This window comes from Poromitra crassiceps, assembly GCF_964638095.1.
Source record: "Poromitra crassiceps genome assembly, chromosome: 9".
In the NCBI taxonomy this organism is placed as follows: Eukaryota; Metazoa; Chordata; class Actinopteri; order Beryciformes; family Melamphaidae; genus Poromitra; species Poromitra crassiceps.
The window spans coordinates 57,759,099-57,786,624 of record NC_139630.1 but is presented as its reverse complement, the minus strand read 5'-3'; the positions used below and the strand labels follow the sequence as shown (position 1 = coordinate 57,786,624).

General features: G+C 45.1%; 1 protein-coding gene across 1 annotated transcript in view; it reads right to left on the bottom strand.

Moving 5' to 3' along the window:
- Positions 1 to 15,850: 15,850 nt before the first annotated feature.
- The window catches only part of LOC310782423 (mitotic checkpoint serine/threonine-protein kinase BUB1-like), a gene marked incomplete at its 5' end in the record, with an annotated part of 29,147 nt that continues 17,471 nt past the window's right edge, over positions 15,851 to 27,526 (bottom strand). Inside the window, 11 exons of the mRNA XM_083643082.1 lie at positions 15,851 to 16,208; positions 16,558 to 16,664; positions 17,095 to 17,272; positions 18,400 to 18,557; positions 21,067 to 21,228; positions 21,921 to 22,021; positions 22,551 to 23,449; positions 23,930 to 23,987; positions 24,977 to 25,157; positions 26,609 to 26,699; positions 27,010 to 27,088. Of these exons, the coding sequence (XP_083499208.1) occupies positions 16,016 to 16,208; positions 16,558 to 16,664; positions 17,095 to 17,272; positions 18,400 to 18,557; positions 21,067 to 21,228; positions 21,921 to 22,021; positions 22,551 to 23,449; positions 23,930 to 23,987; positions 24,977 to 25,157; positions 26,609 to 26,699; positions 27,010 to 27,088 (2,207 nt within the window). The 3' untranslated portion in view covers positions 15,851 to 16,015. The remainder of the gene's footprint in view (positions 16,209 to 16,557; positions 16,665 to 17,094; positions 17,273 to 18,399; positions 18,558 to 21,066; positions 21,229 to 21,920; positions 22,022 to 22,550; positions 23,450 to 23,929; positions 23,988 to 24,976; positions 25,158 to 26,608; positions 26,700 to 27,009; positions 27,089 to 27,526) is intronic.

Sequence of the window (27,526 nt, the reverse complement as noted above, 5' to 3'; positions counted from 1 at the left end):
TGGCTGTGTGAGTAGGTTCCAGGTGTGTTGTGTGAGTGCTTGATGCCATTGGGCCAGGTGCCAGCGGGTGATTGGTCGGTGTTGGGCCTTTAAAAGAGAGCAATAAGCAGACACAGGTGCGTTCAGGGGCCGTATCCCATCCTACTCTACTCTCAACCAGCCACATTTTTGTTGGAGCTGCAGGAGCAGGCTGCCGTTTAAGGTAAGATGCTGTTCTTTGGTTTTCTCTTTTCTTTAGGTAAGCTTTCAATTCCTAGTGAGTATTTTTGGCACAGGCCTACTCTGAAGCCAACCCTCCAACTCAAGCAGCTCAGCTTCATCTTATTTGTTATTTAGAACTCAGAATTCTTGTCCACAATCTGAATTTGGAGTTCTAAATAAGATGAAGCAGATGCTTGAGTTGGAGCATTAGCTTTACTAACTGGGAAGTTAAAGCCTACCTAAGGAGGAAAACTGGAAGAAGACAGCATCTTCACTTAAACAGAAATGGCCGTCTACTCCTAAAGCTCCAACATAATGGCTGGTTGGGGGGAGAAGAGGATGGGATATGGCTTCTAGCCCACCCCCCGGGGGGGGTGGGGTCCTCTGCACAGAGGGGCCTTGCTGTTGCAATGTGATGTAACTATTGCACGCACACACCTTTATTTCATTGCCCCATGCAAACACAGACACTTTTTCCACAAGAATAAAACACCTCACAAGGCTGAGACGTTGAACCCATTGAATACTTAGTGGTTATTTCTATTTGTTCTCCTGATTGGCTGTGTGAGTAGGTTCCAGGTGTGTTTAGTGCTTGATGAGATTCAGGTGGGGTGATTTGTCAGTGCAATCAAGAGGAGACGCCAGCTTTACATCCTGCATTACCACCTCAAAGTGGTTGCTGTGAAAAGGGGCCTAATTCTGAGATGGGGCTCGAACATGTTTCCATTGAAAGAGAATGAGCCAATAAGGTGGGAAAGGTAGAGGTTTTCGCCGCCATCATGGTTTTGCTGGGCCCAGTGTTACTTCCTGAACAAATCTCAACAAATACACTTTGTCCCTATCTGTGTACGCTTACCTGGTAACTGATTGTATTATTGAATGTAGTTCCGGTTTGACTGTATTTATATGCCATTGCCGCCTGACTCGGCACAACGCTGTATACTGTGCTATTGAAAAATTGAAAATAAAATTTTGTGAATTTGGGAGTGTAAATAGAAAATAGAAAAGGAAATAGACATGGGTCATTGAAAGTGCTTGTGCAAGTAGCCTATAGAAATTGCATGTCATTTTGTTTGTTTTTAATGAAAGTGATAATCTCTGATTTTCATGTAAATAGATGTATGTTATGTCAGTATCTATCACAACTGTGTCAACACAAAGGTGATTGAGCCTATGGCCCATTGACAGAAGCCTTTACATTTAGAGTATTGCAGCATTTATGAACTGGGTGTCTGTGTGTTCATGTCAATTGGCTAAAAGAAGCATGGAGGGGCAATTTGAACCAACCTACATTTCTGAAATTTGTATATGTGGCTGCAGCTATTGCAAAACAGCGCTTGTATTTTACATTATAACCATTTTCTGGAAATGAAAAGATTCAAATACAAGCAGAACATTGGAATTGGAAACAATATCCACTTATTTGAGGATATTCCAGAATAGCGGTCCGACACTATACTGTATGTACTGTAGTTTTGTATTTTTATGCCCAATATGCCCTACTGAAATGTCATAATTTGTAACTGACTCTCAAAATAGGATCAAGCTTGTGTCTAGTCCATCCAACCCTGCCACAACAACACAGAACGTCTTTGCACAGAAACATCAAACAAGAAGTCCCAAACTGAATGGGAGCAGCTCACCTGCCATCAGGCCGGGGCGTTTGACAGCTATAGACGGCCCCTCAGTCGGTGGGGTGGAGGCCAGATCCAAACAGCCTCAGCTCATAAGACACTTCTTAAAACAAAAGTCACACACACACACTGACACCCACCCGTGAGAACAGAGGGAAAACTACTAGGGAACAGGGGCTCCAGAGAATCAATCATATATCACCCTGTAACACTAACCAATAAATAAAAACTTGAAGCGAAAGTAAAACTCAAAACAGTTTATTGGCATCACACATCAAACTTTTTTTCTTTCATATAAAGAGGGAATGTATCAAGTATAGACTATGAAAGTGCAAATAGCATTTCAAGGATTAGTTGTTTTACAATAGAAAATCTCAATGCATTACAAAATATGTTTGCCATTTAAAAATAAATCACCTTGACATTGGAAGTGAAATACAAAGGAAAATCCAAATCCCATTTAGATTTGTACCCATTTCATGCACAGCATACTGTTACAGAAAAAGGACAAAATGTGTTAACTCCTCTGCTTAACCCATGTCCAACAAAGTTAGCTCCACTAACCATATGGCACTCACAGTTTCACAACTTCAAGACACATTTCAAAGCAATCAATACATTTAGATTTCAGTGGCTCTCTCAGTCGGCTAGAATATAAAGGTAACTGAGTAAGGGTCTGGAAAAGAAAATCTATAAGTGTGACGTAATTTCTAAAATACCAACCTTACTTATTATACTCCACACACTTTGTAGACAATCAATACATTTGAACTCAAATGGGTTATCCATTGTCAAGGACAGTTTTTTTTTTCTTTTTTCAAATAAATACCAACTTTATGTTGTGAGTGTCTTCCATTTAGTGTCTTCAGCTATGATACATGGAACACATACAATAAGTCAACTCAGTCAATACAATGTTTTTAGTTTCCAAACCACAGACAAACCAACTGTATCAAAAAGAGCAAAGCCAAGCTCTACTGCACAAAATGAGAGATAAATAAAACGCGTGTATAAAACGTGTGTGTAGGGGTTATCCATGAACACATTACAACCCCACACAAAATCTAACAATGTCATAATGTGACCATAAAAGGGAGGCTACAAATATTTAGATGAAGAAAAAAAATTAACTTGATGCGAGAAAAATAATTTTAAACAGGTGTTTTAGTTTGTATACACCGTTATTAATTACTGTGTAATAATCAAAAGAAAGAAAAATAAATAGCTGTGATTGACATAAAGGCACTATAATAGATTGTGTAGAGAACCGTTTCAAAACACATGGACTCCCCATGTTTTTGAGACATTCATTTCCCCCCCGTGTTACATTGCAGCCCCGGAGCTTTACAAAGGCTTAGCCTAAATGACAGTTTCAAAGAAGCCAGTGACACATGACAGTGACTTGGGCTTGATTAATTCACAGGACTGAATGTGATCGCCTGATTATCTTGTCTACTGGCCTTTCTCCTGCATTATATCAACAGCAGCTCACTGCCTATTTAGTCTGTCTTACCACTTGGATATGCTCCACATTCAGCCACAGTACAACATTCATTTAAGACAGGCTACAATGGAATTCAGAGGATGCTGTTACAAATGGTGTTAATTGAATGATATTCTGCAGCTGCATTGGGACGGCAGCATTTGTTGTTTTAAGACACTTCTCCATGAAAGCGTCTCAGTATTGAGGCCTCGAGATGAATAACCAGCGAAAAACATTTGGACTTGACAACGGTTATTGTCAACTCCATTTTCAAATGTTTTTCACTAGCTAGCATACTTTCATTTGAAAAATGAATTTGACATTCGAGTGTGAATGTTGCACGCAGTCCCCCCATGGTCTTTGCAAAAATAACTAAAGATTTACACAACACAGCTTTTAGATTAGTGTGATTTGGAAAATATCACTCAGCTGAAATCTCAAAGAACATAATGGCTGTCTTACGGAGTCCTTCACATTGAATTTGGGCTGGATCAATGAGATTGTAGCAAGAAGAATCCACTTGGTGATAGCAAATTGTGCTTTTGCTAGTCAGTGTTTTGGCACCTATATAAAGTAGGCAGATACGGAGAGGAGTGAGACAAGTATTTCTCAGACTGACTACAAACTAGGGATGGGCATCGAATTTCGAATTTTCGAATAATCGTTGTTATTATCAAGGTCGACTTTTATTATTGAAATTCGAAATTCGATTTTTTTTTTTTTTTGAGTGAAATGTTGCATTGTCTCCCCTGATTCTAAGTATAGTCAAATCGCTTGGTTTGAGCAAGTAAAACAATTTTTATAAGCATTTTAAGCAAGGTTTATGGAAAAATTTATGGCAGATGAAATCCCATGAAGAGGGAGAGGGGGTGACTTTGGCACCCCTTTGGCACTCAGACCTGAGCCTACTAAATATTTAATGAACCACTCATGATTGTCAAAACTGTTTTTTATTTTCGAAAATGTCAATGTCATGTAACATGTTCTTTACTTCAGTGGTGCAATGCTTGTTTGAGCTAAAAATCCACAGCAGAAGCTTTTTATATTAATTAATAAAGCCGTAGACTTAGAATCAGGGGAGACAATGCAACATTTCACTCACAAAATTTTTTTTTTTTTTTTTTTTTTTTAACATTTTTTTTATTTATTTTCGAAATTCGAATTAAATTCGAATTTGGCCAGCGAATTTCGAATAGTGTTTTTGCTAGAAATGCCCATCCCTACTACAAACCTTACATTGGAACAAAATATCACTCTGCTCACTATGTACAGTTGAAAAACCTCCAATCCAAAACGCATACAGTAGGCTTTTACTCCAGTTGAAAAAAAAAGAAGTATATGGTATATGCCTGCATATGTTCTAGGCTAAATCCTCTATATTTATAATGTTTTTATCTCTTCTATAACAGATTTCAGAAAAAAGGAACTTGCACACAATCCATTTTAGGAAATATATTAGTGCTTTTCTATCCAGGAATGAAATCAATCGCCTAGCCATCTGTCGCAAGGAGGAGGGGGGGGGGGGGTTGGGATTGCAACAATATAGGCTAAAGCCCCACACGCACAGGGAGCACCAGATCCCAGCATTTGGAAGCCCACCCATTGTTTTAAACGACCAAACACGCACCAAGAGCGTTCTGACGCGCGTCAAACTGCCTTGACGCCCGTACTCCCAACCTGTTTCCATTTTCGAGCGTCAAATGAGGTTCCAGCAGCGACCAAAGCCTCTGAGCTTCCCCCCTCCCTCTCTGCCACTTCCATCCCCGTCTCTGTCTCGTAGTGCTCCTCAAAATCTCACGGCAGTTTAAATACAGGCATTGCTACACTAGCAAGACTACAACGTGAGAATAATGTTCGAAACACATCGGCTAGCAAAACATAGCCTATCCCTGGATGTCATGATGAGATTAGAATAAGTTTGGACAGAATTGCATAATTTCCCCCCGCAGCGCTGCCTTTTTTCTCTCCCCTTCTGCACGGCAGAGCGACAGACAGGTAGGATGATCCAACAGCCTCTATCTCAAGCTTGCCCAGAATGACGTGCTGAACAAAAGGCTATATTTCCCGCTGCAAAGTCGATCTCTGAGAAGAATACTAGAGGAATAAATGCATTCGAAACATATTGATCCAGAGGAGAGAATTGTAGCCTATCTTTCCTCTGCAGTAGCCAGGCAGCAGCACTGTGCTCCAAACCACGCCGGAGCTTCTCCCCATGTTTCGAAAGTGATTAAGCGGTTTATTGAGTCATGTCTAGCAGGGTAACTGCGGTGGATAGTCAGACCTGATTCTACGGTTATAATCCGCAGTTCATGTTTAGAAGGGGCTCAAAACTACGGTATAACAGAGACGGGGATGGAAGTGGCAGAGAGGGAGGGGGGGGGGGGGCTCAGAGGCTTTGGTCGCTGCTGGAACCTCATTTGACGCTCGAAAATCGAAACAGGTTGGGAGTACGAGCGTTAAGGCAGTTTGACACGCGTCAGAACGCTCTTGGTGCGTGTTCGGCCATTTAAAACAATGGGTGGGATCTGACGCTCCCTGTGCGTCTGCGGCTTAACTGTGCTAAAGCAGAGTGTCTTCTTCTTCTATCTTTTCCAACCAGCTACCAGCCTGTGACATGTTCTTCATTCCTGTATACATTTGTCCGGGTCCTACTGGAGGAATAGGTAGAGACTATCCATATTCCTCACTTCTACTTTGCCATCCAGATTGGTTTTTGGCCTTCCAAAACAAAACAAAAGCTCCTTCCTGTCTCAACCAATCAGATCACACCAAGTGCACTTGGTCCTCCCACTCGGAGGAGCTGCTGCTGGGCAGCTGGTCGGACACCGAGTTGCACCGCACCACCGGAGTGTCGACTCGGACCTAGGCGCTTCCCCGCTCGGCGCGGTCGCCGCCCGTGTCGAGGGCGGCCATGTAGGGCAGCGTCATGGCGTCCAGCCCTACCAGGTCTAACTGGATGGGCCTCTGGGTAACGGCCGACTCCTTCTCCTTCAGGAGGCCGGGTCTCTGATGGCAGAAAGCCACCTCCTCCTCCAGCCCTTCCTGAGGCTTTGTGTTGTCGGGGAGGACGAAGACCCCGATGGATGTGGAGGGCACCAGCGTGATGCCTTGAGGGTTCATGTCGTGGAACCAGGCCATGATGTTGCCCAGCAGGTTAGCGTTGGCCGCCGCCGCCGAGGACGGGTCGCGGCTGTCGCACGCGGTCCAGTCTGTGGTGTCGCTGGAGGACGAGAAGAGGCCCGTGGACGAGTTGCTGCCGCCCGGGGCCACCGGGATGGGCACGGAGCCGCCGTAGCTCCGCCGGTGACTCTCCGAGTGCCGAGACGCCACGGAGACACTGGCCGAGTACTGGCTGTTGATGTTGCCCAGCCTGGCCAGGTTATCTCCCAGCTCCAGCAGCTCTGAGCTGCTCAGCGAAGCTCTGGGGAGGACCTCCACACCCGGAGCGCTCCGCTCCAGCCGGGAGGGCAGCGAGGTGCCGATGGCGCTGAGCGACGCTTCGTTGGCGAGGAACTGGTGGCTGGTCCCACACGCCATCGCAGAGTCCTGGAGTGACAGCTGGATGGCCAGGAGAATGTTAGGGTCATCGTCGTCTAAAGAACCAAGAGCCTGGAACAGGACAGAAAAAACCTGTTTAGCATTTATGCAACCAGGTGAAAAACAATCAAAACATCTGGAAGACTGACCGCAAAGGCGAGACCCTTTTACTTGATTATCATAGTTGTCGTCGTCGTGCTTAATTGCACCAGTTTGACAACTATAGTGTCACTACTTTTTCAACCATTTTTTGTAAGGGAGGATGCCCATGGAAATGGCACTGAAAGAAACTAGGAAAGTACCTGTGCCCACACACCTAACACCCACATTCAGAGGAATCCTGTTAAGTGAGAAATGAAATGCAGACGTTGCATAAAATAGGCACAGCTATGGCAACGTTTCACAGATGTTGCTCTTAAAAGCGGATTATCTGTAGTTTGCTGTAGCCCCATTCCCACTGTGTTTGGAACAATCAATTCAACTGTTTTTCTGTTGGCATGGTGCCCAAATAGCAGTACAAGGACATTGTTTTATAGATCTGTTAAAGAGAGAGAGAGTTATGAAAATCTTTCCCACCACAGCTTCCCGAGCCACTTAGTGCTGCAAGGACTTTTACAAGTGAATTCTAATTGATTTCTGAGGTGCTTTTTGTTTGACCTTATCTGAAAAGTTTTCAGATGATGTAAAGAAACGCATGCTGGAGTGGAAACTTTGGAGGCAACTCACCATCAGAGGACCTTGTCTGTGGCCATTCTGGCTGGTATGCAAGCTCAAGGACCTGGGACTTAACACAGCAATGTGCGACTGGATCCTGGATTTCCTGACAGACCACCGCCAGGTGGTGAGGGTGGGCAACCTCACCTCCTCCCCACTGACCATCAGCATAGGAGCGCCCCAGGGGTGCGTCTCCAGCCCCTTCTGGTACGACCTCTACACCCACGACTGCGTGGCGACTCAAACCTCTAACACCATCGTGAAGTTTGCAGACGACACAGCAGTCGTGGGGCTGATCTCGGGGAGCGACGAGACGGCCTACAGAGAGGTGGGGGCCCTGGAACAATGGTGCCAGGACAACCACCTCTCTCTGAACGTCTCCAAGACCAAGGAGATCATTGCTACAGGAGGGGGGGGGCGCACACCCCCCAATCACCATCAACGGCACAGTGGTGGAAAGGGTGGACAGCTTCAAGTACCTGGGAGTCAATATCCACCAGGACCTGACTTGGGCCGGCCACACCGCCACTGTCGTCAAAAAGGCCCAACAGCGAATACACGGACTCAAGCGCCTGAAGAAATTTGGGCTAAGGAAAGAAATCCTCAGGGACTTCTACAGAGGCACCATTGAAAGCCTGCTGACTGGCGGCTTCACCACCTGGTACGGGAACTGTACCACCATGGACCGCAGGGCGCTACGGAGAGTGAGACGCGCGGCACAGCACGTAACAGAATGTGAGTTGCCAGATCTGCATGAACTGTATAAACAGCGGTGCCTCAGGAGGTCCCTGAAGATCATCAAAGACACAAACCATCCCCACAACAGCCTGTTCTCCCTGCTACCCTCAGGGAGAAGATACAGGGTTCCGAAAGCACGCACAAATCGCTTGAGGAACAGTTTCTTCCCGCAGGCTACGAGACTCCTTAACATACACAAATAGTGTAGTAGCCGCACTGTACCGTACTGTAGCTGCTACCATTACGTATGTCTAACGTTTAATTGTATGTTTAATAAGGAATATGCTATTTGCACCTGTATGTCAAATACGCCGAATTTAAAATGCCGAGTTTAATTGTATGTTTAATAAGGAATATGTTATTTGCACCTGTATGACAAATACGCAGGATTTAAAATGTTTAAGCACGTCTAAAGTATGCACACGACATGTGCACCTATGTGCAGTGAATATGCCACTGTCTCTGACTTGTCTTATCACTATACTGCCTTATTGCTTGTCCGGGTCGTTACTGTTACCAATGGCTTTTAATGGGAGTTTGAGTATTTCCTGACATGTTTTGCTTCCCAGGTGCGCTGGATTTGCGTTGATCACTTGAGCCGCCGTCTCCGTGTAACAGCATGTGTTGTTTGCTCGCCGCGTGCAAGTGGTGCACCATGATAATGAGATCAAACACACCCTGCTGTAAATTCAGCGCAGGCTGTGGAAAGAGGGGTTCGAGTTATGGGGGGGCCTATGGCGTCTTGGACCCCATAGCTAGAGTCTGGGACCCCATAGGGGTCTAACCCCCATAGGGGTTAGAAATCACGCGTCAATAACACCTGTGGGACCCCCACAATATAGCTATTTTTGTTTTCTCCTCTCAAATAATTTATTTTTCAATGTAAGAATTACATTATTTATGTTAACTAGATAAATAGGCTAAATAAGAAACATGTTTTCAGTTTTCCAAAACTACCGTGTGAATTGTTGTTTGTGTGAAATAGGCTGCATTTCACCTCCAAGCCACCATGCGTCGCCCATGAGGGGGTCCACGCGTTAGTACGACACCCCATAGGTCAGACTACACATAACTCCGACCACCCGCTAATCCTACCATTGATGTCTACGGCGAGTTTGATCATTGTAGTCTCATAATGTCGACCCTCCATTAATCCGACCATTTTAACGCCATTATTCCGACTGTCGGATTTCATACCCAGTAGTTCGACCTCGCGTAAATCCGCCTATATACAGCACTTCCAACAGAAGCGCCCATGAGCGTGTGTTCTAGGCCTACTACTACAACCCAGCTGGTGGAGAAGCCAAGGTGTGTGCAACATCACGTGATGTCAACAGCCTGCCCTGCCCTGGCTGAGCTAACAATTCATCTTAGCAGCGCCGCCAACGGGGTTTACAAGCCTTGATAACTTCGGTTTTGTAAAGTGACAAAAAACTGCTAACGGACAACAACCTGTTGTTAGCGCGGTAGCTAGCGCCACTGAGTGCTACTGAAGTTGCTAGTACTAGTTAGCTCTGCTGCCAGGTCTGATGATGATGATGATGATGATGTGACAGCCAACGTGGATAACGTTACCGCGGCCGCCGGGCCTGAACCTGGACAGTCCATCAGATTCTGAAGAGGGACGTGAATCGCGCGATAACGAGAGGTAATGACGAGAGCAGAAGAGAGGAGACATGACTGGAGAGCAGAAGAGAGACACGAGACCCAGGGGTCCTTGAGGGGGTTTCAATTGTTTTTTTTAGCAAATTCACCGTTAGGCTGGGTTCACACCGACGACCCAAGCCTTGCCTATGCCTTGCCTTTACCCACGCTTTTTAATAGGCGTCCGTTTTAGTCAACGAGGCTGTGTACACCGGCCGCCTGAACGTGAACCCTGCGTGTACCCACGCCTTGCCTGTGCCTTGCCGATTTTATCGAATAGGCGTGAGTTCTATTTTGAAGCCGACAAGGCGCGTGCAGGCAGACTTCTTCTGTCAAGCCATGAAAGAAAAACGCACAATATCCGTCGGAAATTGCAAAGTCAACTGAATTTCAAAATAAAATGGAGTTACAACATGTTGAGCAGAGAGACAGAGATTGACGGGTGGCTATCACGTGGGGCTTTCTCCCCGTCGGCAAACAAATCTTCATGAGAGAGAATAGCGACCGAAGAAGCAAGATGGACAATGTTGTTGTGCCAGCACATATTCTTGCAAGATCACCTCTCTAAAATGTCCGACTATAGTCAGACCTGGTTATACATATCCAGCATCAATAGAACATTAAATATATCCGATTTATTTTACCTAGAGTAGAGGCTACCCATGACAATTCTGGACAACACGTTAAAAAATACAGTCGGGAGAGAGGAGAGGCGCTTGTGACTCGGCTCCAGGTTCGGCGTGCAAAAGGCGTGCGGTGTGATTGCAAAAGCGTGTAACAGGTTCACGGCCAGCTCGGCGTAGGCGTGGGTTGAGGCAAGGCAAGGCGTAGGTTGTCTGTGTGAACGAAGCGTTATGGTTGACAGACATGACCTCTGTTATACGGATGGAGACTTTGGTTCCTGAGGACCAATTCACTTCAAAAGTTTTCAACCATATAGGACCCGTTTCTAGATAATATATATGTAATGATAATATAATAATATATAAGATAATACATGTAATAAGACATTTCTGACAGCACTTGGACGCAGCATGACTTCCCACAAGGGCAAAGGGGGTCCTGGTTTAATTGGAGAGTTTTGTGCTCCTGCCCGGGGCGCGGCCGCAGACTCTGCTGCTGCCTTCAGCCAGAGATATCCATAAGCAAGCTAGAAATTATCATGCAATATTTTTAGTCCTATTAATATTTGTTGTTACAATGTAATTTCCCACAGGAATCAAATCCAACATCAAGTCTCATCTTCAGCCATTCGATCTGCTAATTTTGAGCTTGGATGCTTCCTCTGAAGGTAGCACAGCAGTGGAGCAGCTTTCCATAGGTTTCAAAAGGTGAAACATTCCTGATGTGCTGTAGTGGAGCCTGGCTGGGGAAACCTGGAGGCTCATGACACGGTGTAGTAGGGAGAAATATGCAGGAGACAGCAGCTGCAGGTCTGGACATGACTGACGAGGAGCGGAGCGGAGAGGTTTCACTGTCTGCAACACACACCGCCTCCTCAGACGACCGTTTTTCCTTCAGACCAGTAAGTAGTCATGAAGTCTATGAGGCTCTCTCCAAATTGAATGCCAGGAAATCCAAGGGTGAGGACGACATTCCACCGTTCCTTTTACGCCTTGGCGCTGACCTGGTCGCCCCCTCAATTGCCCATATATTTAATTTAACATTTGTCACGGGCGAGATCCCGGCCATATGGAAAACTGCTCAAGTTACACCCCTCTTTAAAGGTGGTGACTTGAGCGATCTAAATAATTACCGTCCCATTTCTAAATTGTGCTGCCTAGCCAAGGTGCTTGAAACCTTGGCAAACGTACAGCTCCGTGCATTTCTAGATACTTACAACATTCTTCAGCCTCATCAATCTGGTTTTAGACCCGGCCATAGCACGGTCACTGCCACATCCCTCGTTTTGAATAACATTCTGAATGGCCTGGATAGCCGCCAGCACTGTGCGGCTCTCTTTGTAGACCTCTCCAAGGCCTTCGATACAGTAGATCACAACATCCTGATTGATCAGTTGTCTGCCATCGGATTAGATGACCCCTCAGTCAGATGGTTTACTAACTATCTGACTGGAAGGAAACAGTCTGTAATGGCGGAAAATATCAAATCCATTTCATTGGACGTCGGGAAGGGCGTGCCCCAAGGTTCCATTTCCGGGCCTATCCTGTTCACTCTTTATATAAATAATATTTTTTTCCCCTTCTGATCTCTGCAACGTCCATTATTATGCGGACGACACAATCTTATATTGTTTCGGACCCACCCCGGCACAGGCCGTCTTATCTTTGCAGGCCGCTTTCGATTCGTTGTAGCGGTCCCTGTTCGATCTTAAATTAGTTTTGAACTCCACTAAGACAAAGTGGATGTTGTTCTCAAGATCTTTAAACAGAAATGATAATTTGTGTATCCGTACGCTTCAAGGCGACCAAATTCAATCAGTTCATTCTTATAAGTATCTTGGTATTTGGTTGGACACTAGGGATGTCAATTTTCGGTTAATTTCACTTTCGATTAACCGACGCTAATAATCGATTAACCTATCGGTTAATTCATAATTTTTTAATATTAAAAAAAAAAAAAAAAATTTTTTTTTGTCTATTTACTCAATGAGCTCATGCCCAAACAAGGCGTGTCTATTTAGATGCTGAAATGTTAATGCTTTTTGTGTTAGAATTTCTAACACAAAAAGCATTAACAAGCATTAACAAAAAGCATCAACATTTCAACACAAATTCTTTTTGTGTTAGAATTTCTAACACAAAAAGCATTAACATTTCAGCATCTAAATAGACACGCCTTGTTTGGGCATGAGCTCATTGAGTAAATAGACCAAAAAAAAAAAAAAAAAAAAAAAAAAAAAAAAAAAATAATATTAACTGATAGACCGACAGCAATAACCGAACAACGACGTTAGCGACGGTTAATCGATTAACGGTTAACCGTTGACATCCCTATTGGACACCAAACTTTCTTTTCATGTACATGTAGAACATCTCACAAAGAATTTGAGGAGAAAAATCGGCTTTTTGTATAGAAACAAGTCTTGTTTTTCACTATTGGCCAGAAAAACTGTTGTACAATCTTTGATAATGTCAGTTTTTGATTATGGTGATGTGATTTACATGTATGCCTCTCCATCCGTCTTAAAGCCTCTTGATGCTGTATATCATAGCGCTCTGCGTTTTGTTACAGGTGATGCTTTCAGTACACATCATTGTATTCTGTACGAAAATGTGGGTTGGTCCTCCCTGTCGAAGCGTAGAGATCAGCAGTCTGATATTTATTTATAAAGCATTACCGTAAATTCCGGACTATAAGGCGCACCGGTGTATAAGCCGCACCTTCTAAGTTGACTATTTTTTTCTTATATAAGCCGCACCGGACTATAAGCCGCGGGTGTTTTAATGGTATTTTTTGTTTTTTTTTACAGTGCACACAGTGTCCGCGGTGTGGTGAAAAGAGGGCAAGAGAGGAAATTAAAACAGAAGTGGATTTATAGTTAGAAAGAGTGCTAAAGAAGAGAGAATTCCGTTTTTTATTTTTTTATTTTAGTTACTCACAGTACTATTGACCAGTCCAACTCAAAAGATATTCGGCAGTTTCACTTTGAGCTCTTGTTCCGCCGCTGTCCATCAATGGTTATGACGAGTCTCGCTGGGTACAGTACGCCAAAGCGATATCCATTGACTTTAACCTTTTCGATTATGCTGTTGTATGTTGCGCGTTTCTGTTGCACCAACGCGGAGAGGTCCTGCCGGACGAAAAAGCGCGTACCCTCCCAGGTGAGGGGCTTCTTCCCCGCAGCCTGGAGGATGAGTTGACGGTCGGGCCAGCGGAGTAGGCAGATGAAGATGGCCCTCGGTGGCAGGCCGGGGTCTGGACGTGGCCGAGGCGCCCGGTGTGCCCTGTCCACCTCTGGTGGTTTCTCGCCTTCCTTCAGGTCCAGGATGTAACACAGGATTTTGCCACGAAAGCGTCCATGTCACCAATCTCAGCTCCCTCTTTTACATTGATCAGGCGAATGTTATTTCTTTTACTCCTGCTGATTAAGTCATCAACCTGCGTGTGCAGGGTTTCGATTTGTCTTTGCATTTTATCCACTTTCGGACTCACTGTGTTGTTTTTGTCCTCCAGTGCGCTGATGCGCTTTTCCGCATTAGAAACTCTGTTCGCTTATTTTCTTTAGTGAGTGAGTGGATGGACTTCTGCACGTTTTCAAACTTGTTTTCAAGCTGCTCAAACCTCTGAGCGATGTCGGACTTAATCGATAGTGTTTCACGGAGTAAAAGTTTAGCCCAAGCCGTGTATCTCCAGCCTCCAGCAGGTGAGTCATTTCCTCATTCATGGCGGTGATTGCTTCGTCTTTTTCTTTCTGCTTACCTGTGTTGTGTTATGTTATGTTATGTTATGTTGTTAAAAGAGGGCAAGAGAGGAAATTAAAACAGAAGTGGATTTATAGTTAGAAAGAGTGCTAAAAAAGAGAGATTTTTTTTTTTTTTTTTGAAAAAATCCATAGATAAGCCACACCGTTATATAAGCCGCAGGGGCCAAAAAAGGCCAAAAAACGGGAAAAAAGCCGCGGCTTATAGTCCGGAATTTACGGTAATTAGGAAACTTCCACCTTACCTATCCTCACTCCTTTCTTGTAACAGTGGAGGTTATCAAACACGATCGCGGTCCTATATCAGACTGTCCCACGGGTGCGAACCGAACAAGGAAAGACCGCTTTTTCTTGGTTCGCCCCCAACAAATGGAATGTGCTCCAGGAAAACTTAAAAATGGATCACTTGATCCCGCTTGCTTCTTTTAAAGCACTTTTAGAAAGCATTCCTCGTAGGGTGTGTTCATGTTTTCTTTGAAATTATTTAATTATGCTCTTGATGCTTGTTTTGTCTGTTATGTTAACCTGTAATTTTGTAATTGCTGTATATGTTCTTTGTACACCAGGGCTCTCTTGTAAATGAGAGCTTGCTCTCAAGGGACTCTCCCTGTATAAATAAAGGTAAAAAAAAAAAAAAAAAAACATAGGCTACATGTTTTGTATAGTGGGGAAAAACATACATTTGAGTGAAGATATCTGAACAGCGCAATTTGTTTGCTGTCTGCTGTTAATCTTTAATTAAAAGTGCATGATTATATATATATTACCTTAACAAAACTTTATTGTGAATTTCTAATTGGGCCATGTTCACCCCAAACCACTGACAAATTTATTTATAATGACATGACATATCTATGAGCTCCTGTCGGATGGGCGGTGGGTGTTGGTCTCGCACGTGGGCTGGGCCGGGGTGTGGTTGCCTGGCTCGGGGGCGCGCCCGGGAGGTGGGGGTTTTGAGGGGGGCGAATGGAGAACTTAACTGAAGAGAGAATAAATAAATACACCAACCTCAGACGGTCAGACCGGCTTCCTCCTACAGGCTTGGGAGTGATCCCGGGTGGGGTTTTTTTATCGGTGGACCGACCACCCCCGACAGGTCTGGGGGAGGGTCCACTGCAGCTTCCCCCACTTGAGAAGAGTGAAAATTGTCACTCTTGAAAACTAAAATGATTTGTGGTTGACAAGAAAGCAGAGGGGAGAGAGCGAGACAGAGGGAGAGGTTCTGTGAAAGTAGTTCAGAAATACTTTTTATTGCTACCTGGAATTGCATTTAAGACAAATTTAACATCCAGTAAAAAAAAACAAGGCAAAACAAACCTATTTCTGATTGAACATGTTGAAAACATAAGACCTCTAAAAAAAGTATTTAGGAAATTTAACAAAACTAAACGAGTTAAAAAGCCCTGGAAAGAAATTATATTGCCGCAGAAACGCATAAATCAAACACCACAAATTAGAAATTATTAATTAAAACATCTATAAACAACATAAAACGATATGACTATTGTCTAGGGATGGGCAGGAGTACTCAGGTACTCGTTCATAACTGTCCAAAGTGTCAAAAAAGGGACACTATTGTTATTAATTGCGTTAATGAACGAGTACTCGAGTACTCATTCATTAGTTAATGAGAGTACTTGAACATTGAAATAACTTAAATGCCCATCCCTAGTATCATGTTCATGTCCTGGTCCGGTTCTCCAGCAGCAGCACAGTCAGGCGGGACTTCAAACCGGGCAGCTTGCTGCTGTAGGGCTGCAGGGCAGTGGTCAGCATGCGGCGCAGGCCCTGGAGCAAGTCGGGTGGGGGGCCGCAGGCCGGCACGTTGAGCAGTGTCTCCAGCAGCTGCAGCCACATGTCGGCGTGCGGGATTCTGTTCACCAGGGGTTAACAATACACAGACATAAGCTCCTTAGCTGTTCTGCATCATATCATTTTCTCAGGCTGGATTCTGTTCACCAGGGGTTAACAATACACAGACATAAGCTCCTTAGCTATTCTGCATCAGATCATTTTCTCAGGCTGGTGGCCCCAGGAGACAGCAAAACCTAACTGAATTCTGAGGACTTTGTTCAAATTGGTCCAGTTACTATTGACCAAGATCGCAGCCTCATTTGCACACATGCCCCTCCTGCACTACATCCACTAAACAAGCTTGTTTTTGCCACTGGCCTCCAATAGACATGTTGCTTGCCAGAGTGAAATATCTCTGGAGGAATTACCTTCTGAACGCATTGCCGCTCGTCCACCTGCCGTCCTCCTGCTTGACCTTCATGTAGTGCCCAAACAGCATGCAGTACACAGTCGCTGCAACTCCAAAGTAGTCCGTCTGAAATGTACATTCTACCTTAATATATCAGCTTTGAAATCATTTGGATCATTCCCACTCAGCACCCTGAACGCCTCGCCTGTTACTGCACCACCTGGATGTCCTGTAACTCCCATTTTCTACTGTAGCTCCTTCATATTAAAAGCTTTCCTCTGGCAAACGATTATGAAGAACATATAGGAAGTGAAATGTGTTTATCGCTAGCTAGCTTGAATAGTGGCACAATTAGCAACTTGTGTCAATAAATGTTGTGACAACAACATTTGGAGCTATTTCCCCCCCCCAGCGAATCAGTTGCTGCTAAACAGATTGCTACATATTGGAGCTATTAATATTCAATTTGTAACATTGAATTATTGTTGTTAATATAACAAATCTACATATAATGTAATAATGATAGCAGCTGAAGTTACAGTAAAGCCATGTGCACCTGGTAGTTCCAGCGTCGGTTGCTGAGCATCTCTGTGCACTGGAAGCCGGAGGTCTGACACTTTGCACTGAAAGCAGTGCCTTCTTGGAACAGGTCCATGTCGATGCTCTGGCCCCAGTCCACCAGTGCCAGGCCGTGCTGCAGGTCCTCCACATCACAACTCCTGTTCGCCAGGAACCTGAAACACCACCAGACAGTCATCTTAGGTCTGATGAGCAGAGACGTGTTTCTTTGCAACTTGTGCAGCCCAATAACTGCAGTGCTGTTCTCTGTGTGTGTCTGTTCTCTCTTTGTTCAACTCTTTGTCTGGTCCAGAGCGGAGATACCGGAAACAGTTATTCCGCCATGACAGTTGCCCGCATGGTGAAAAAAAGAAGAAAAGAAAAGCCACAATATTGTTATCAACAACTAGCCAGCATAAAGCTGGTGGGCTTTATGGAAAGAGCGTGACTCGAACTGGTTGACAGTTATATCAAACTGATCATTTAGTGGCGTTTTACTGCCATGTAACTAATGTAGCTCACAGCTAACAGCTAGCTAATGCCAGAGGCGAACGCCAGCTTTTTAATGTAACTCCATACTGTAATGTATTATCTGAATATCATACGTCAGTCGTTAGACAACCATAATGTCTGACGTCATCACCCATTTTTACCAACAGCTTATTTTTAGGGTTTAGGGTGGGGCGGCTTTAGCTCAGGAGGTAGAGCGGGTCGGCCAATGACGCAAGGGTTGGCGGTTCGATCCCCGCTCCCTCCCAGCTGCTGTCGTTGTGTCCTTGGGCAAGACACTTAACCCTCCTTGCTCCCGATGGTGTGTAGGCACCCTGCGTGGTAGTCTGCCGCCATTGGTGTATGAATGGGTGAATGTAGACAATCTACTGATTGTAAAGCGCTTTGGATAAAAGCGCTATATAAATGCAGGCCATTTACCATTTACCATTTTTTAGGACTTTGAGCCCAAGATAAGGTTATTCGTCAACAAAATACACTGACAGGGAAAAACCCAGTAACACATGAAATATCTTAGAAATTACTAAATACACTGGAGGGGGCTTTAGACTGCTGAAAGACACATTCATTTTCCAAACAATTTCAGACCTTTGAACAAGTTTGTCTTCTCAGTGACATGAATGAAATGATAAAATTGATGTTGTCTGGAGCGATTTCACTTCCTTACCCGTGACTAGTTCAGGATGCAGCAGATAGATCTTATAACTTCAGTTTCGTCTCCCTTAAATTGACTTAAGGGCAATGTGTTTTACAGTGCTTGGTGTCTTTCAGAACGGTACTAAATGATTTGTACCTCTCTCCCAGCAGGAAGTTGTCAGGCTTGATGTCGGCGTGGACGATGTGGATGTGGTGCAGCTGCTCCACCATGTGCAGGATGCAGATGGTGAAGTACATGACAAGAGGCTGGGGCATCATCTTCTCACTCAGTTTCTTGTACATGTTCACTGCGTTCTGGTGGGCGGAGTCACAGCGTGTAAGTCACATACAGTCTGGTGGGCGGAGTCACAGCGTGTAAGTCACATACAGTGTGCTGGTGGGCGGAGTCACAGCGTGTAAGTCACATACAGTCTGGTGGGCGGAGTCACAGCGTGTAAGTCACATACTGCGTTCTGGTGGGCGGAGTCACAGCGTGTAAGTCACATACAGCGTTCTGGTGGGCGGAGTCACAGCGTGTAAGTCACATACAGCGTTCTGGTGGGCGGAGTCACAGCGTGTAAGTCACATACTGCGTTCTGGTAGGCGGAGTCACAGCGTGTAAGTCACATACTGCGTTCTGGTGGGCGGAGTCACAGCGTGTAAGTCACATACTGCGTTCTGGTGGGCGGAGTCACAGCGTGTAAGTCACATACAGCGTGCTGGTGGGCGGAGTCACAGCGTGTAAGTCACATACAGTGTGCTGGTGGGCGGAGTCACAGCGTGTAAGTCACATACAGTCTGGTGGGTGGAGTCACAGCGTGTAAGTCACATACAGTGTGCTGGTGGGCGGAGTCACAGCGTGTAAGTCACATACAGTCTGGTGGGTGGAGTCACAGCGTGTAAGTCACATACAGCATGCTGGTGGGCGGAGTCACAGCGTGTAAGTCACATACAGTGTGCTGGTGGGCGGAGTCACAGCGTGTAAGTCACATACAGTCTGGTGGGCGGAGTCACAGCATGTAAGTCACATACATGGTGGGCGGAGTCACAGCGTGTAAGTCACATACAGCGTGCTAGTGGGCGGAGTCACAGCATGTAAGTCACATAGTCTGGTGGGCGGAGTCACAGCGTGCAAGTCACATACAGCGTGCTGGTGGGCGGAGTCACAGCGTGTAAGTCACATACAGTCTGGTGGGTGGAGTCACAGCATGTAAGTCACATACAGTGTGCTAGTGGGCGGAGTCACAGCGTGTAAGTCACATACAGTCTGGTGGGCGGAGTCACAGCATGTACTGTAAGTCACACAGTCTGGTGGGCGGAGTCACAGCGTGTAAGTCACATAGTCTGGTGGGCGGAGTCACAGCGTGTAAGTCACATACAGCGTGCTGGTGGGCGGAGTCACAGCGTGTAAGTCACATACAGTCTGGTGGGCGGAGTCACAGCGTGTAAGTCACATACAGCGTGCTAGTGGGCGGAGTCACAGCGTGTAAGTCACATACAGTCTGGTGGGCGGAGTCACAGCGTGTAAGTCACATACAGCGGCTCTGCACACTGGACCGGCTTTGTACGAGCTTCAAAAGGCAGGGTCAATCGTATTTTCTGAGTGCAGAGCTGTCAAATCTGTGCTTGTGGTCAATATGTCTAATAAACGTCAGATTTCTCATTCTGGGGATTTACATCATTGCTGAAGTCAGTGTTGCACAATTAATTGTGTGTATAATCTGCCCATTATAGTTGAAAATAGTCAAGATGTTAATGGCAAAGGTGCTGTAATATAATTTCATTACTCAAAAACATGGAGACTAATAATCTTGATTAACAATTGTGATCATACATCATGGACTTACCATTTTAGCCATAATTGTGTCGCTTTAACTGAAGGCATGTCAGGTGTATTATGCTTAGTAAAAAAGAAAAGGAAGTTTCAGCTGCTTCTTGCTTTCATTTGGGACACTATAGAACAGGGGTGGGCAATTATTTTTCATGGGGGGCCACATGAGAAACCCAGATTGTTCCCGGGGGCCGAACAAATATTGTCATGCCGTAACGGTTACCCATGGATGGGTAACTTTGATGATAGAGAGGGCCACAAAAAATGTCCTCGCTACCATTTTGCTGATTTTTGCAGCGCGAAAAATTTGGTGCATTTGAAGCCAGGTTTAGAGGAATAACAGTTGTGATGTCATTATTCAGTCTTAACCACCAATATTTGATCCTTTTCTCACTCACTCCTATGTCACCACCTGCTCTCAGGGCTTGAAATTAACTTTTTTGACCACCTGCCAATATGGCTGCTAGATTTTAAAGTTACCAGCCAATTAGAATTTCCACTAGCTGAAATGTTTTTCTTGAAATAAATCAGAATATGAGTGGGTTAATTTAAGCATAAGTATCAGTAAGTGGCCCGGGATGATCAAAGCATGTGTTGAGGGTCACACAAACAAAAATGCAGTCTTGAAGCTAAATAAATCCAAAACCAATGAGTTATTTGTTATTTAAATTTCTACTTCAATGTAGCCTTTTAGTCATAAAGATTATTGAAAGATATTCCATATTCCAGACTGAAATGCTATAACAGAAGTGGAGTATTGGCCAGAATATGACATGAACATTTGGACACTTATTCAGCGGGTATCTTGCATGTTGCGTTCAGGTGCACTGTGTAAAAGAAAAAGAAAAAAGATTTTTTTTTTTTTGTTGCAAGGGCCGTATTTTGCCCATGTGTGCTATAGCTGGTTGCTTAATATGGTACTTTGAGTTGATTGTGATACATTCAGGACGTCTCCAGTTAACAGTGTGAAGTGATCAGTACATGTGAACCTACCAGCAGAGTGCCACAGTTGTAAAGCTTGCCCACTAACACGCTGCCGTCGTGGAAGACGTGAGCGGAGTGGATCTGGCTGTAGAGATGGCGGACGTGAGGTGGCATGCGAGTGTCCAGCTGGGTGTGGATATAAAACTCCCAGGGACTGGCTGGCTTCTGGACCTACGATGCCGAGACGTCAAGAGAACACACAGTGACATGCAGGCACTCAGTGTGAGCTTGGGGGAGGAAACTAGCTTTTTTGTCTATAGTGGCAGGTAAAATAAATCCAAAAATGTTTTCACCATTTTACCAGTCAAACTGCTTTTCAGACTATGACAATGAACAATGATGGCATGACTGTCACGTGACGGCACACTAGCTCCTTGATTTGTCCTACATATCTGTCAGACTGAAGTGGGTGGAGCTTATGGGGCTACCGTTATAGGCTGATAATGATTCATTTTGGGTAAGAATCTTAGTATAAAGGCAGCTGCAAAACCCATCTTCAGATCATCGTTTTGTTGTTTTAAACCAAATACCACGTTAGTTTTATTCTGTTACCAATCTGACAGTTGTATTAAATTACACACAAAAATGCTAATTTCATAATTGGCCACATACTGTATCGGCAGTAAAAAATAGTTGAGCGATACTGCTATTGCTTTTAAAAGCTGATAACAGGCAGATAGCGAGTCTGCTGATATATCGATGTGTCCCAATAAAAAGCTTTAAATCTGAGCCAACCGATATTCCCATCTTACCTTTAAAACCACCTTATCTGATGTCATCACATCTTACCTTTAAAACCACCTTATCTGATGTCATCACATCTTACCTTTAAAACCACCTTCTCTGATGTCATCACATCTTACCTTTAAAACCACCTTCTCTGATGTCATGGGGTCAGTGGCCTGGAAGACACTGGCGAAGGCTCCTTCTCCCAGCAGGCCGTCGACTCGTAAAGACGCCTTTCCTGTTAGCAGTCAGGCAGTTTCAACTTAGCAGTTAGCACACACCCAAAACACCAGCTTACAGTCAGACAGGTCCATCAGTGCAAACATTTCTGTTGTGGGAGGAGCCAGGCCCTACAAGCCCTGGCACTGAAATGTACTTAAAAAACAACAACATCCAAATGACAGAGATGCAAACTCATGGAGAAAAAGGTGACAGATCTACCAGGGCAGACACAAAAACACTAAAAAGCATGTGTAGCCATATGCACCAATGCAAACTCACAGACAGTGAAAAAGGTGACAGAAAACAACTAAAAATCATTCATTCAAGCGTACTATTTTGGGATGAAAAAGGTGACTGGCACCAAAAGGCGACTAGTTTGCATTCCTGCATGTGTGTATCAGGGCAGATTTGTGTGTGTGTGTGTGTGTGTGTGTGTGTGTGTGTGTGTGTGTGAAAAAGAACAAAGAAATACAGCAAGTTGCAACAGAGTCAAAGGCTAAAGGTTGCAGCAACAAACGCGACAGTAAAAAAAAACTTCTCCTTACCCATGGTGATGGTGGTCTTGGCGGTGAAGCTGGGGACTTTACACTGCCAGGTAGTGTAGCTTGGGTGAGTGCTAAGAGGGGGGCTCAGTTTAGAAAGCAGAGCGGCTATCAACTCATTGTCCCAGGGATCTGAAACCAGCTGAGCAGGGGCTGAGCTGGCTGCTGCTGGACTCATGGCCATGTCTTCACTCATCCTCAGCCCTCTGTCTGGACTCATGGCCATGTCTTCACTCATCCTCAGCCCTCTGTCTGGACTCATGGTCATGTCTGCACTCATCGATTCATCCGCGGCCTCGAAACACGGCCGCTGCGCGGGGCTCATGGGCACGTCGGAACAGAACGGTGCTTGTTCCGTGCTCATGGAGACATTCAGGCTCTTCTGAGGAAACGCCTCCGCTCTCTCGCCTCGATGTGGACTCAAAAAGGCATCGAGGTCCGGCTCGGACACGACTTTGGGGCTTCTCATGGCCGCCAGCCACTCCGGTCCTGGAGCTCCAGACTCTGGGCTCATGGGAACGTCGGGCGTCTGGTCTCGTTCTGGGTTCGCAAGTCGCAAGAAATCGTTAAAGACGGCAAACCTTTGGCTTTTGGGCTTGACTGATCTTTCAGGTTTCTGTGAGAGTGGAGAGGCCGGTTTGGGAGACCTCTCTGGACTCGTGTCCAAGAGCACACCCCAGCTGGGTCCTGCGATCCTGGGGACGGAGGGTTCGGTGTGAGCCAGTGTCTGGTCTCTGAAGGACAGCGTGGCGGGAGGCGGAGGCTGCACCACAGTGACAGAGGTGGCTACCAGGCTGAGACCCTCACAGATGATGGTACCTTGCTCAGCGGAGCCTTGGATTCTCAACTGGCCCAATGCTGTTTCAGAGAGCGTGTCGTCAGAGCTCTGCTCTACGATGGGGCTGGACAATGACAAATAAGAGAAAAACTGATGTCAATAAAGATTGAATTTTATGGGATAGTATTGCTGTATGTCTACACTTTAGGACTGACATGAATGTCAGTTACAGTCTTGAAATACTTGTGATTTGCAAACGATCACTCAAATACTCATTCTCAATGATAAGACATATTCGCTCAAAATAACGTTAAACTATTAGAATCCAAAATGTACGTTTAAATGTCAGCCTGATGAACAAATATCCAAATTGACAGGGCCAGCACTAACAACACACTTAGCATAAAGAAGGCTGTGATAAGCCTCCTGAGGATGTATTTATTTAAATCTGCATCATCTCTGGTTTTGGACGTGAAAATTGTGTTTCAGAAGCGTTACTTTATGCATCCTGGCATGTTTGGATCATCAAAATGACACTGGGACAAACTACTATAAACAGTAACCAGTCACATTAGCACCACTCAGTGGGGGACAGATTTGTTACCTGAGTTTTTGGGATTGTCGTTTGGTATAAGGGTTGTCCTCAGTAGCACAGCCGTTCTCTGGACACAGAAAAAATAAACTACAAATAAATACTTTCAATCCAAAATGAGATAAACAATTTGAACAAACAATCTTTTAAAGGCTAAACCACAGATGTGAATCTGAATTCTCCATGCTTTACAGATACTGAACTTACCTGCCTAAAAGCCCCCCTCCAGCGTATGTTGTCATTTGTAAGATATGTAGGTAAAGTCCCACTGATTGTCACACAATGTGTGAAATTTGTTCTCCGCATTTGACCCATCCCCTGGGGGAGCGGTGAGCGGCGGCGTGCGGCGCGCTCGGGAATCACATGGTGATCTAACCCCCCAATTCCAACCCTTTGATGCTGAGTGCCAAGCAGGGAGGCAAATGGGTCCCATTTTTATAGTCTTTGGTATGACTCGGCCGGGGATCGAACTCACAACCTCCCAGTCTCAGGGCGGACACTCAGACCACAAGGCCACTGAGCTGGGCCGTAACAATATTTCATGTGTTGCTGGATTTTGCCCTGGTCTACTGATTAGCCACATTGTTCTCATGTGTATTTTAGTGACAAATAACCTTATTTTGTGCTCAAAGTCCTAAGAATAAGCTTTTGGTCAAAACGGGTGATGACGTCAGACATTATAATTTCTGAGGAGTGACGTATAAACAATATTTACAGTAATTACCCTCCGCCGTTAGCTAGCCGTTAGCCGTTACGTTTGTTAACTAAGTGTTCACCTGGCTTTAATGTTGAAAAAAAATGCATGTGGGGAAGGGAGGATTGCGATGGAGATGATGAAAATTCTTAGGAAACACTTTGATATAAAGTGAGTTTCCAGTGCCAGACAAAGCACAGGAAAACCTTTGAATGTTTTAACAGCCTTTACATATCAGGGGGGCTGCCTTATGCGACTTTGTTGTTTGTTGTTATAACTGAAAGTTCTGCTTAATTGTAGAGTCCTACAGTGAACATGGAGGATATGAGCAGGAAGTTGAATGTAGTTGGTAAGCCAGTAGCTACCTTGGTCCTCGTCGTGGGAAGTGAAGACAGGAAATGTGCCTGTGAACGGGGTGGAGACCATCTGGGCCGACATGGCGAAGTCTGTGGTGCTGTTGGGGCAGGAAGCCAGCGAGTGAAGGGAGTTGTAACGAGCACCCCACATCATGGTGCTTTCATCTGGTACCAGCTCCGGACCAGTCTCCTGATAAACACACACAGCACAATGCATTACATAGACCAGTCTCCTGATAAACACACACAGCACAATGCATTACATAGACCAGTCTCCTGATAAACACACACAGCACAACAATGCATTATATATTATACAATGCATATATCTATGTGTGTGTGTCTACAGCTGTTATTTTTATTTTATTTTTTATTTAGCCTTTATTTATACAGGGAAGCACTTGAGAGCGAGCGCTCATTTCCAAGAGCGCCCTGTTACAAAAGAACATATACAGGAGTTACAGACAGACAAGATTACAAAATTCACAATCAAGCAGCTAGGGATGGGTAATTAAGTACAATAATATATAACACAAGCAAATACAATAAAAAGTCCCTGCTGAGAGAACATTAGGTAAAACACGAGCATTCCTCCTGTAGGGTGCTCTGTGAGAGCGCTTTGAAGGCTTCAAAGGAGACAAAGTGGTCCAATTTCAGTGTGTTCTGAAGACTGTTCCATTTGTCTGGGGCATAATAAGAAAAGGCAGTCTTGCCTTGCTCCGACCTCACACGCAGAGTAAACAGTCTGATGTGAGAACGTGAGCGTGTTTGATGACTTATGTCGATATGGGTGAGGAGTGAGGACAGGTACAAGGGGAGCTTTCCGGTTACAGCTTTATAGATGAACAATAAGCAGTGTTGCTCTCTTCACACAGGGAGGGCCAACCCACCTTATTATATAAAGTGCAATGTGTACGAAAGCCGTCACCTGTGATGAAACGCAGAGCACTGTGGTATACTGCGTCTGGCGGCTTCAAAATGGAGGGTGAGGCGTACATATATAAAATGTCTCCATAATGGAAAACCGACATTATTAGTGAATGAACTAAAGATTTTCTAGTAGAAAGTGAGAAACAGGATTTCTTCCTATACAGAAAACCTATTTTTATCCTCAGCTTTTTTGTAAGGTATTCTACATGAGTGTGAAAAGAGAGTTTGGAGTCCAGCCAGATGCCGAGGTATTTATAGGAATTAACTTGATCTATCTGTTCGCCCTGAATTGTACGGATATAAATATTGTTGCTGGGAGTAGGGGATCTTGAGAATAACATCCATTTCGTCTTCTTTGAATTTAAGATCAAGCGGAGAACGTTGGAAGGTGTCAAAAGCAGTCTGTAGACTTGCAGCGGCCTGTGCAGGAGTGGGCCCGAAGCAATATAGAATTGTATCGTCAGCGTAATAGTGGACAAAACTGTGACCGGAGGGGGAGTAAATATTATTTATGTATAGGGTGAACAGGATTGGGCCGGAAATAGATCCTTGCGGGACTCTATGAACTCTTACTTTAATTGATTCTAAACAGACCCTTTGTCTCATGTCGCTTGCCTGAAACTCTGCATCGACACGATTATCTAAACGATAAATGATGCATTTTCTGGCACTCGGCTAATGGATGAATGGTTTCAGCAATGCTGTACTTACATTAGGCTTGTGTGGTTGAGACACAGCCAGAGGCCTGACGGGTTTGGCCATCTCAGCCACAGGGGGAGCAGCAGCAGCAGCACTGGACAGACTAAGACAAATGCAAAGCAACAGGGCTATTATTGGTCTACTTGTAATGTGACAACCCTCAATTTCAAATTTCATCATAACATAATGATGACATCATATTTTTTTGTTGGAATACATTTTAAACACGGGTGCTCCCAGTGAGATTAAGTGCCTGCACTGGACAACACAGAAAATCATTGCATACATTTTTCATAATCACAACTTTGGCCTGCAGGGAGGAAACCATTATCAATTCAAACCCTCGGAATTACGAAAGCATGCACAAAATCTATGTGGTTGGTTGGCTGAATGGTTCTGGAATCCATGTTTACCTGTGGTTCTGCTTGTCGTCCTGGAAGATGGTGAATGGGACTGTAGTGGCAGGAGGTTTGGTGAACGAACAGGTCGCTGCTTCACATGATGGAAAGAGACAGAAGGGTGATGTTAACAGGATGGGAAACAGGGCGTCCGGGGAGTGTAGTGGTAGATTGCCTGCCTACCAACACGAGGGTCGCAGGTTCGCGCCCCCGCTGTTACCTCCGGCTTGGTCGGGCATCCATACAGGCCCCATTGGCTGTGTCTGCGGGTGGGAAGCCGGAAAGAGGGTATGTGTCCTGGTCACTGTACTAGTAGCGCCTCCTCTGGTCGGTCGGGGGGGCGCCTGTTCGGGGCGGAAGGGAACTGGTGGGAATAGCGTGATCCTCCCACGTGCGACGTCCTGCCGGTGAAGCTCCCCGCTGTCAGGTGAAAAGAAGCGTCTGGCAACTGCACATGTATCAGAGGAAACATGTGTGTGTACGGCTCTCCCCAGATCGGCAGGGGGGGGGGGGGGGGGGGGGGGGGGGGCAG